Source organism: Penaeus vannamei, chromosome 25 (assembly GCF_042767895.1).
Source record: "Penaeus vannamei isolate JL-2024 chromosome 25, ASM4276789v1, whole genome shotgun sequence".
Classification (NCBI taxonomy): Eukaryota; Metazoa; Arthropoda; class Malacostraca; order Decapoda; family Penaeidae; genus Penaeus; species Penaeus vannamei.
Window position 1 is genome coordinate 32,358,510 of NC_091573.1, and position 12,387 is coordinate 32,370,896.

General features: G+C 36.7%; 2 protein-coding genes across 14 annotated transcripts in view; one reads left to right on the forward strand and one right to left on the reverse strand.

The window, feature by feature from the left end:
• Positions 1-3,157, forward strand: part of tsl (membrane-attack complex domain containing protein torso-like) — a 28,018-nt gene extending 24,861 nt beyond the window's left edge. For 9 of the 13 annotated variants that reach the window (XM_070139499.1, XM_070139495.1, XM_070139491.1 and 6 more), the window contains 4 exons: positions 440-848; positions 1,288-1,489; positions 1,841-1,926; positions 2,173-3,157. In XM_070139499.1, coding sequence (XP_069995600.1) covers positions 440-848; positions 1,288-1,489; positions 1,841-1,926; positions 2,173-2,420 — 945 coding nt within the window. In that variant the 3' untranslated portion in view covers positions 2,421-3,157. The remainder of the gene's footprint in view (positions 1-439; positions 849-1,287; positions 1,490-1,840; positions 1,927-2,172) is intronic. The other 4 variants (XM_070139502.1, XM_070139497.1, XM_070139498.1 and 1 more) reach the window with 1 other exon arrangement.
• A 324-nt stretch (positions 3,158-3,481) lies between these two features.
• Positions 3,482-11,668, reverse strand: LOC113813127 (ATP-dependent DNA helicase DDX31). The gene is made up of 15 exons (XM_027365076.2): positions 11,518-11,668; positions 8,580-9,446; positions 8,287-8,445; positions 7,958-8,062; positions 7,535-7,755; positions 7,187-7,281; positions 6,867-7,036; positions 6,533-6,621; positions 6,141-6,300; positions 5,985-6,044; positions 5,612-5,802; positions 5,380-5,455; positions 4,957-5,056; positions 4,174-4,369; positions 3,482-3,939 (listed from the first exon to the last, which is right to left on the reverse strand). The coding sequence occupies exons 1-15, from the start codon at positions 11,575-11,577 to the stop codon at positions 3,819-3,821; spliced, it is 2,670 nt and encodes an 889-aa protein (XP_027220877.2). The 5' UTR covers positions 11,578-11,668; the 3' UTR covers positions 3,482-3,818.
• Between the last annotated feature and the right edge of the window lie 719 nt (positions 11,669-12,387).

The window sequence follows — 12,387 nt, forward strand, 5'->3', positions numbered from 1 at the left end:
AATTAAAAAAATAATAATAATGATGGAAAAAGTGCTAGTGTGACAGCACCTTAAGTGAGATGTAATTAGCGCGTTTCGACTGAATTTTCAACTGAGTAATACATGGGATTCATGTAATTCTACAGACGATTTCATCGAAACGCGACAGTCACACCTCTTGCTTCATGAGGTTTATTCATTCTAATGGTAGTTTTGTCTACAGTCGTCTCAAATGGAGACTGAATTGTTCTTTGTGTTTTTTTCGGTAGCATTTTGTACGTGTCCGATAGGCTTTAAACAGAAAAGTCTGGAACAGCAAGGCAAACCGATGCGATTAAAATAGATTACCTTGATTAAAGCATAGGTGTTTATTAGATAAGTGCATATCAGTCAGTCCAGAATCAAATACCTTCATTAGTTCCCATGATGCTTATCACTTCCCCCTTCCCCTTTCCTGCAGGTGTTCCCTCACCGCACCGACAACAACTGGCTCTTCCGCGAGCAAACGGCCAAGGTCTTCCAGAAGAACTCGTACTGGGCCACGACCGACCGACCGCGGCGCCGGCAGCAGCACCTCTACCGACAGCAGCAACCCCAGGGCAACGGCAACGAGCAGCAGAACGCGACCCGACGCGGCTACGACCAGTACTTCTACATCGACTTCTGCGACGACGCGCAGGACCTGCTCACGGCCTACTTCGACAACTTCTACATCGAGGGCGTCCCTGAGCCCAAGCGCGCCTTCACCAGCTCGCTCTCCACCAAGACCAAGGCGCAGCACCTGGGCATCCACCCGACCTTCCTCAACGACCAGTACTCCTTCGTCCTCGTCAGGCTCTTCAGGAGGGCGCGTAGGGCCACGCTTGCCGGTGAGGCTGCCTCGAGCTTTCTTTGGCTGTCTGTCAGACTTTTTGTGTTTCTTGTTTTATGTCTTAATCAGTCTCTCTTTCTTTCTTTCTTTCTTTCTTTCTTTCTTTCTTTCTTTCTTTCTTTCTTTCTTTCTTTCTTTCTCTCTCTCTCTCTCTCTCTCTCTCTCTCTCTCTCTCTCTCTCTCTCTCTCTCTCTCTCTCACACACACACACACACACACACACACACACACACACACACACACACACACACACACACACACACACACACACACACACACACACACACACACGTGATTAATGTCCGAGTACTCTTGATCTCCACATGACTTTAAATAGCCCTCAAACGATCTTTTCCAACAGGTACTTCGCTCCCTCCCTCCCACCGCCGATCCTCACCCACCCTTTCCTCTTGTTGGTGACTCGATTTCCTTTCCAGGTGACTTGACTCTCTCGGGTGACTTCAAGTCGACGGTGAGCGAAGTCCGCGTGGGCTCGACTGAATCGGTCAACCAGTTCATAGATCGCTACGGCACCCACGTCATAACGGAGTATGAGGTCGGCGACGTCATGTACCAGGTCTACGTCTTCGGGGAGAGGACCTATGCCGAGCTCAAGGATAACTTCGCGATGAGTCAGAGGTCGGAGTGGGTGGCCGACGGGGCAGAGGGCTTGTGGACGGGGAGGGAGAGAGGGGCGCGGGGAGGTGTAGATGTGAAATCAAGAGTAGATTCTTTTTTCTCTAAGAAGTTTCATGTTTTACTTCTTTCTAGTGTGGATTAATAGTATGAATTTTTAAAAAGACCTTGTAGTTTTCATGAAGGCATCAGCTATTGGATTTTATTTATTGCTAATTTGGGAAGCTTTTTATCATTTGACGAGAGGAACAACCGTTAACTTTTTATACTCATTTCTGGTTACCTGATATATCTCTATACCTCATTGGCCTTCATGAACTCAAAGAGCATAAAACTTTTAATCCTTCACTTCAGCAGCAGCCAGAGTGATCTCAACCGAATGGAGAGGTACTTCACGCCATATTACGCCCTTCACGTTGGCAAGCTTAGATTGGCCTCAGGTTAGTAAGCGGAACCATTTCTTGTTGTTGATGATGATTCTTGCAGAACATGATTTGTCAAACATCTCCCGGAAGGAAGATGATCTTCACAAGAATGAGAAAAGTAAAGAGAAAAGTCATTGCCTTCGATCAAACTAACCAGTTCAAGGCCTATAGCCTTTCTAGTGAAACTAATACAATCCAACAGAGAACAGTTATACACACAATGAGGACATCTGATAACCACATTTTTTGCTTTCCCTTCAGGTAACCCAGAATTCGACAAGGTTGTGGGAGACGAGCTGAAGGCCATGACGTTCTTCCGAGTGTACCACAGTATATTCGCCATCTTCCAGAAACAAGAGCTGCAGAGGGCGCTGGAGCAGTTGGAGGGTGAGGTCGTCCTAAGCCTCAAGTTGGAGAAGATCACCAAGATTGTCCCAAAGTCTCCCAAGCGCCACTGGCTGAGGGAGGTGCTGGATAACACCCTCAATCTCTATTATGTTACCATGTAAACAAACAGTACAGCAATGCAAATTATAAGCAACAAACACGGCCTGAAAGTATACAAATAGAAGTTCTTATGGTACCAAAACAAGAGCCTAATCTAAACAACAAACACCTGTGGCACTGGAAAGGAACAAAATCATCTCTTGGTTTAATGGTGCTCAGGCATATTTCTTGCTCGCCTTCTAGATCCTCGTGCAGCAATGGGTTTTTGCAATACTTAGTATTACTTACATTTAAGTCATAGCTAACCTATTTTCGTGTATTTGTTAGCGGCTTTTTTAGTTTGTCTAGTGTTACATACCAAGCTGGTTGTTATCTATAAATCGCAAGGTCTGCCACAACGCTGCATGTCTTTAAAGTGCCTTATTATATTGCACGTGTGGTTTTCAGACCCACAGTCAGGGTGAGAGTATGTAATATATATATATATAATTTTTTTGCTACTAAGTAGCAAGCCTTATTCACTGTTATTCATTGGTTTCTTTATTCCTCATACATGATTTTTTTTCCCTGTGGATTCCATGCCTAATATATATTTGATGTTTGTAGTGATTGTGGTGTGTTATGTGATGCGTGCTTAAGATGACTGTCTAAATCCCTGATTTGAAATGTTCAATAGTTTAAAAGTGAGCGTGTTTCATACCTCATTCCAGGACTAATGTAATGGGTTTTTAACTGTTAATTGACTGTTGAATACATTCCCTTCAAGAAATGATAAGTTGTTAAATAAATACTGCCTCATTACTGAGTTTTATTCCTCCTGTTATATCTATTGATTCTTTTTTAGTATAACATTTCAAACAATTTAAAGTAAATGTAAGTTTGATATAAAAACAGTTTCTTTTGATTTTGCTTTGACGGTATATCATATCTATCGTACATCTTTTTGTGTGTAAATGCACATCTTATCAATTAGCTATATCATTTTACAGTTTCATATGCACACTGTCTATGAAAACAACTCACTTTCAGAAGATTAAAACATATGGCAAAAAACATCACCATCCTTTTCTATAATCCAACTTGTATTCTTCTAATGCACTTTTGTAAGGAATATCAAACAATATTTCATACTGTACATGTAATGTTACTTTAACATTTTCCAAACAACACAGTGGATCTCTTATTACAACTTAACAAGAGGAAAGAAATAAAAACATCAATGATGGTATTACTAATAATATCAATTATTACAGTTTTCTCCATATAAAAAAAAAGGGAAATTACATTAATAACAGTATTAACAATAATATGAATTATGCTACACACCCTAACATCACACATATATACACATCTCGACAAAAATAGAATTTTTCTGAACTTAAATTGAAAGACATGACTGCTTGTACTATTGCATAACACACTCATTCTCTCGTCCCCCTTCCTCCGTCTCTTGCTAATTCTCATCTCCTTTGCTTGCCTTTGCCGCCTGCTGGAGGAAGAGCATCTAAGCCGCTGTCAAACTCTGAGAACATTGCCGACTTTGGTAGTTTACCCATCTTCTGATTCATCACTTGGATTCTCCTACAAAAAGAATTAATGGTTTAGTTTGACATAACCAGTTAATAAAATCAATAACAGTGATGATGGTGATGAGATGATAATTGATGGTGACTGATGACAATGACAATGACAATGATGATCCATTGCCTCAAGTCAATTCTGTTTTCCTAAATACTAACTTTTGGTATATAAGCAAGAACAAAGATATGAATAAGAATAGAAAAAAAAGCTATAAAACTCAAACATGGGACTTACTTTCTCTTCTCCTTCCTTTCGCGCTTCTCCTTAAACTCTCTCTTTGCTTTGAAGGCTGCTGAAGCGCCAAGGGCCGAAGGAGTGTCTCTGAGCCCCATACTCTTTGCATAGTGACCGAGATGGAGAGCTTTGAAGCTAAACATTTCACGCACTTCTTTGGGGTAAGAGGCATAAGCCCTCACAAAGGATACATATGCTGAAAAATAAAAAAAAGTAAGTAAGTATTAATTAAATATGTTACATATACTCCATAATTCTGTTAATCTAAATATCTGTCTTTATTTCTATAAATACATTTTTTTTGCAATGAAGTATATAAACACAGAAAGAATAAATAGAAATGAAATGAAACAGCCATAGTCTTTGTTATCTTTCCTTAACCTTATGATGACAAGGCCTGAATTTTTTGTGATGTAATATCATGCAACAGTCTACAATCTGTGGCTAGGCTTAAGCTGTGAATAGCTGGCCTACCCGTTGTGAGTCATGACCTGTATATATATCATAGTCCATTACATCATGACAGCTATAGACATACTCATCACTAAGGGTTAAGTCAAATTACTTTTCAAATTAGTTCTCTCATATTTGCACAGAATAAGCTTCACAACTAATAAAAATTAGTTCGTACAGTCAATCACTCAACATAAGGTCAGTCATGTTACAGGAACCTCATTATATTTTTTCACTCGAGGTACTTCATCAAACTGCATATTGATTCATGAAAACCTATTCAAACCATTGTCCCTATATACACTGACTTACAAACAAACAACCACTCACCTTTGCGGGACATGTCATGCATGGTTTGGTCACTGACGAGTTCATTTTCTATGCTGAGCTGGAAGTTGGTGGCTAATTCTTCCACTGATCTCATAGAAGGCTATAAAGATAAAAGATACATAAATTACGACTGCATTAGATTTGTGTGTGTTTGGTTTAAAGAAAATTTATAAAAAAACTAAAGCCAGAGTGGCAGGGTAATTATATCAGTAAGTATGGTCAATGCCCATAATTCACTCAGGCCTTGGTTTCCTGAAAGAATGGAGAAAACCTGCCTGTCCGTTAACATGTGGTTTGAGTATACAAAGTTAAACAATACTGAAAATTCACTTTTCATCTTTTCTTCATTACTACCTGAACTTTACAACTTTTACTTCATAAGTTGGTAATCAGTGACCATACATGTGCAAATTTGTTACATACCTGATCTTCGCCATTGTAATCATCGCAGGCAAAACTAAAGCTTTTGAGTACCTCCTTCATTCTAATTTCTTGTAATCTGTTGGGAAATAAAAATGGAGGACCAGACTTAATTTCATTAATCTAGAAAAAATCAAGTATATGAAAATTACATATGTCAGTATTCTACAAAAAACAGCAGAACAGGAAATTTCCTACACTATAAAATTATTTGTAAATTTCACTATCAACATACAAGATCTTGTGCTTCTCAAGCATCTGAATATAAGGGGCTTCTGAGGGAGCTAGGAATGCAACAGCTGAACCCGCAGAATTGACACGTGCTGTACGCCCCACTCTATGGACATAGTCAGCAGCTGTGCAAGCAGCGTTAAACTGAACAATCCAACGCACTCTTGGCAAATCTAGACCTCTTGAAGCAACATCCTGCAAGTTAGAAAGTATAAGTATCATCCTATCACTCACCGGTGAGAAGGAAGGAGAGAGAGTAAGCAAGACCTAACGTAAACTAATAAATATGTCTACAACTTTGAAAAACTATGTTCATTAAACAGTGCTCAATTTTCACAATCTTCAAATACTGATCAAAATATACTTTTGATACTTACAGTGCACATCAGCACACCAGCAGATGCTTCACGAAATGATCTGAAAACTGTTGATCTTTCCTGAAACAAATTAAAATAATTTAGTGTTACCTAAAGATTGTATAAACAAAAACAACTAAAACCCCATCAAAAGGCAAGAAAAACAAATAGTCATACCTGCTGAGTCATGCTGCCATGCAACTTTTGGAATAGAATGGTCTTCTCTGTGTCTTCCTCTTCTTCCTCTTCACTCTCTTCTTCCTTGTCCTCCTCTCCTGCCAGAACTTTCTCTGCTCGCTTCAGTAAGGATGGTCTTTCATCTTTCACCTTTCCATACCTGTAGTAGTTGCATCATGAAGTTAATCATTCCATTAACAGTGTACGATTGACTACTAAAATTCATAATGATATGAAACTTGAAAAATATCTGGGCCTGACCTAGCACCTAGACATATAATTTTATATCAACTAAACTTGTACTCCATCTGGTCCTTTGGGTGAAGAAGAGAGAAAAAAAATGGCCCTTTGGATGGGGGAAAAATTATCTGACTCAAAAATAGGAGCAGTACCTGGAGAGAAGGCGAGAGAAGATCTCAGTGTGAAAGTCCACCAAGTCCTGCGTTGCGAAGAATACAATCATCTTTTTTTCATCCCCGACCTGTCGAGCATAAAAAAAAATTAGAAACAATAATTCCATCTTCTTAAAAAATAGCAATAATTCTATCTTCTTAAAAAATTACTCTTATTTATGTAACCATCCCCTAAAAAAATAGAAGAGAATACAAAAAATCCAAATATGCTAATCATCAAAGTCTAAAATAAAACCCTAATCCAAACATATTTGAAATAAAGTCAAGAAAAGCAAAGGATACGAAAGCAATCTAACACTTCCCACAAACGCACCTTACACTTAGAGAGTATAAATGCTGCCAAAGTGACAAGCCTGAGCTTCGCAGGGACCAGTATATAATTGTGCGAGAGGTTCTCTGGGGTCGCAAGAGCTTCACACATCAGCTTCCCATCCTGTCCCTCTTGGCTGACATCAATAATTTCCGGAGAGACAAGACTCATGCCTGAAAGGGAGTAACAGGAATCTATAGACTCTGAAAGAACTGGGTGACTTTATGCAAAAGGAATGAGTTTTTTTTGGTGTAGTAAGTACTAACTTGAGAGAAAGGTAGCTTTTCAATAATCAAAAGTACAGATACATTATGATCCTTTACCTGCTAGTTTTTCAACCCCTGAAGAAAGAGTAGCTGAGAGCATAATAGTCTGTCTGTCTGTGGATTCTTGCTGCTCCTTAAGAGATTCCATAATGCTACAGTGGAAAAATACAATAATTATTTCCTCAAGAAATGTGGATCAGAATATTGAGAATATCTGGTCTTGACAGTCATAACCTACATTCACTGACACATCTATTCATGCACTCCACACTTTATCAGTAACACTAACTTGAGATAAAAGCAAATTTTCTCCATATATATATTAAGAATTGAAACGTCATTCTAAAAATCCATTTACTAAATACATTTCAAAAAGTTACTCAACAAAAAATAAATAAATCCCACCTTGTCACACTTCTCTCGTAGCCCATGTCGAGCAACCTATCAGCCTCATCAATGACCAGGTACTTGACCTTGGCTAGACTTAGCGATTTTGTATGGTGGATGTGGTCAATCAGGCGGCCTGATGTCGCCACAAGAATGTTGATGCCTTTCCGTAAACGAGCCTTCTCTGCCTTCTTCTTCTCTCCTCCAATAAGGTAACCAGGGACTACCCAAACACAGGCCTAGAATATGAGAATAATTATATACAAGATGCAATCATAAAACAAACCATGACTATTCTGGGAAAACAAATTCCTACAGAAGGCTTTTAATAACACACGAGGTACGTCTGGACAACGGCAATAGTCTCAAATTGCATATCACTTAAAATGCATGGTACATTTGATAAAAACATAAACAATAATCAGAGTATTTAGTTCTTACCTTACACAATTTCTCAAACCACTGGTAACTCTGAAGTGCGAGCTCCCTTGTTGGAACAATTACCAAGGCAAGGAGGCCGTCACTTCTCTGTATTTGTGGTGTTTGCTGTCAGGGAAAAATAATGAATGAATAAATAATAAAATAATAATCATAACAACAAAGACAATGAAAATCATATCAATAAGAACAATAATACTACTGATGAAAATTATAATATCAAAAACAATGATATAACTACTACTAATAATAATAACAATAGAAACCAATAGCAAAGGTAATGATGATGATGATGATGAAGAAAGATCAGAAACAAAACAAGCAACCCTTACCGACATGAGTTTATTAATGATAGGCAGAGCGTACGTCAGAGTCTTTCCAGAGCCTGTCTGGGACTTCACAAGAGCATCCTTACCGGACAGGATAGCTGGCATGCTCTTTTGCTGCACCGTTGTCATTGATCGGAAGCCTAATTTTTCTAGTGTTGATACCTGGAAACATTTTAGAGAATAAATGACATTAACAAAAGTGTATGCAAATGAAAGCTTTTCATTTTTTCATTTTCCATATACAAACAATATATCAAGCCCTTTCTGCACTGCAATACCAATTTCAATATACTCACTAATTGCGGGGCAATATCCAAGGTGGTGAACGACTCCTCAGAAAACACCTTCTCAGAGACAGGCTTGACGTCGGTTTGAGGAATGGCTGGTATGTCAGGGTTTCCGTAGAACAGTGATGATGTGTATCCATCCCTCCTGTCTTCAAATGCATTGTCTTCCCGATTCTGTCTAGGAAAAGGAGGAGCTGTTGCCTGATCACCTTCTTTACTATGAGGGTGAGTATTTCCTGCTGTCTGTCCTGAATCTGGCCCCTCAGCTTGTTCGTCATTCCTGAAACGTTTCATTGGTGGTGCCCCTCCATGCTGTGCTCCATCCCTCTTTGCTTGTTTTGGTTGCTGCGACTGGAAGGGCTTCTTGTTCTGGAAACTGTTCGGTTTTGAGGCTGCCTTGTCAGCTGCGTTCCCTCCACCAAAACTCTTCTGCACTGGAGTATTGGGCTTTCCACCTGAGGGACTACTAATGTTGCTATTTCCTCCTGTTCCTGCAGTCTTCTTCTCTCCAAGACCCTTTTCATTCTTCTGTTGTGGTGCCTTTGGAATGTTGCTCGGACTCTTGTTTGGGGGAGCTTTTGCCGGAGGTCCAGTGGTGTGATTCCCTCCCGCACTCTGAACCTTCTTCTGGGGATTGGGATCTGCCTTTTTTGTAAGGACATTGCTACCAGTTTTAATGGCAGATGATTTCGCATTCTGCTTTTGAGTACTTAAATTTGCCAGATCACGAGTCTTTTTGAGAGAGGATCTCACAGCAAGAGCCTTTGAAAAGACACGAGTTGAACTCTTGCCAGTTACTCTCTTTATGAAGACGGATGATGTGCCACTTCCATTTGCTTTGTTGAAGGTAGTTGTACTTTCTTTCTTGCCAAAATCCTGAAAATAATTGAAGGAATACCAGAAAATAAGTGTAACATAATACACTAAATACATACACAAAGTAAAAACAAATTTGAATATGAAATATATATATGCATATATGCATATATATATACATATATATATATACATACATATATATATATATATATATATATATATATATATATATATATATATATATATATATACACATATATATATATATATATATATATATATATATATATATATATATATATATATATATATATATATATATATATATATATATATATATATATATATGTATGTATACATACATACACATACACACACATATATACATACATATATATACATATACATATATATATACATATACATACATATATATACATATATAGACACACACACACACACACACACACACACACACACACACACACACACACACACACACACACACACACACACACACACACACACACACACACACACACACACACATATATATAAAATATATATATATATATATATATATATATATATATATATATATATATATATATACATTAATATATACATTAATATATACATTAATATCTATCTATCAATCTATCAATCTATCAATCTATCAATCTATCAATCTATATCTATATATCTATATATCCATATATCCATATATCTATATATCTATCTATCTATAAATCTATCTAAATTACCGTCCCCTTCCTAATGTCAGAACCCTCTGATAATGACATGGTCCATATGGATCATATGGAGTCTACTCAAGAAAATACTCTATCACCATCTTGATCCTGCATAACAAATGACTAATATAGACCTCAGAATATGGCAGTTTACCAGAGAGGGATGAAGGTTAAAAGCACTACAACAGCATCAAATCTCTATATCAAAAACTTCCATTATTTTCCATTAGTGCACCAAAAATGAAAAAAGAAAATATCATAGCTTTCATCAATTTACTTTTCTATGAACTGTCAATCACAAGTCTGATTGTCATGCACAAAAACTGACCTGGCAGGTAACACTTGAATCAGTTCAATCATGGCAAAATGTTATGAATTCCTTATAAAACATCATTAAAACATGAACCAACTGTGATAGACACAACACCAATTGAAGTATGCTGACCATATTGAAAACACCATAACCATGTATGGGATAATTAACAGAAGTGATATTTTATCAGAGCACTTTCGAAGTTTAAATAGTTGCCAGGCTCATTCCTGCCAGACTATACACAGTAAAATTTATGAAGACCAAAGGGGAGATGGGGGTAGGAACCCAGTAAATTTGGAAATGACGTGGTTATGTTCAGAATACCTGTGAGCCTACTAATAATAATATTATATGTATTTCTTAGGTAATGGTTAAGTTTCAACTAGCCAACTTTTATAAGGAATATTAAATGCAATCACCAGAACAAATAAATCAAACTAATCATCTATGTACTTCCACTGCAAATCAATAAAAATTAAGTAATTAGACAGAGAGTAGGAAATGAAAATACTATTTCTTTTATATTTTTCCCCCAAAAATTCCCTGGTGACCTTCAAGCTCTCCCCTATCATTAGGACAACACTTGTGGGGTAAGAGTGGGTTTCTGCTCCATAATTCCTACATTCCTTTAGAGTAAAGGGTGAAAGGAATGCACGGGTACCAGTATTGTTGATATCAGGTTTGCACAACTATTTTAAATATTTTCCAGTGACACTTAACAGCAGCTTTCAGACAAATCTGTCACTTATCTGATATATTTAATCATATCTTAAACAAGTGCGATATTCATTTCCACAGCAGATGAAGGATAGCTATGACACTGACTGTGATAGCTGGGCAGGGTATGGCGGGTAAGAAGAGATATCAAGTATTATCAATAATCATGACTATTTTCATACTATGACACGACTGATGACGCAAATGTATCATTAATTTCATCAAAACATTTCCTAACAACGTAGTCAAAACGATAGGCACGTCCAGATGTACTCTTTAAAGATTATAAAATCTACCCAATTCTAAGCCAATTTCACACCAAAAACTTACAAAACAAGAGTCTCACCTTGAACAAGCTTCCCTTTTCTCTGATATTTAGTACTAATCCTGCTCCTACTGTAGTCATCTTCGTTATTTTAGTCTTTATTCCAACTTTAACACAAGTCGCTCGCTCTTCCTGCGAACATGCTTCTTCTGCTCATAACATTAGACGTCTTGATTTTATATCCGTATTGTGTTTTCGAGACATACTGAATTAGGTGATATAGATGTATTTTTATTACTTATTAATATTATGTTTACTTTAAATTATTTAGATTAAGCTAAAATAATGGTGATTTTAAGATATGAGGTATATGTTACCATGGTAAGAAGTCATTCTACATGTAATTTTCTAGATTACTTGACTAGGTTTTAAAAGTATATAGTTGCTGGGTTAAAAAGAAAAAGGAACTGAAAGGTATAAAAATTCTATAAAATAATTACTGCAATTTCATACTCACTATCATTAGCTATATATTAAAACTATCAAAATGCTTATATATATGTCAATATTATTGTTATCATTATGCTTGTGATTATCATCACTCTCATTATTGGTAGTATATGATTATTTCGTCTTATCATTATTGTTGTTATTATTCTCTGCTTTGATGATTTTCATTATCATTGTCATCATCATTTATACCATTATCACCATCATTACTATCATTATTAGATCATCCTTTTTGTCATTACTATCTTTACCATCATAGTTATAATAATTATCGTTATCATTATCATTATTACTGTTGTAATTATTATTATTATCATTATCATTATTACTGTTGTAATTATTATTATTATTGTTATTATTGTTGTTGTTGTTGTTGTTATTATTATTATTATTGTCATTAATATATTGTTATTATTAATATTACTATCATTATTATTACTA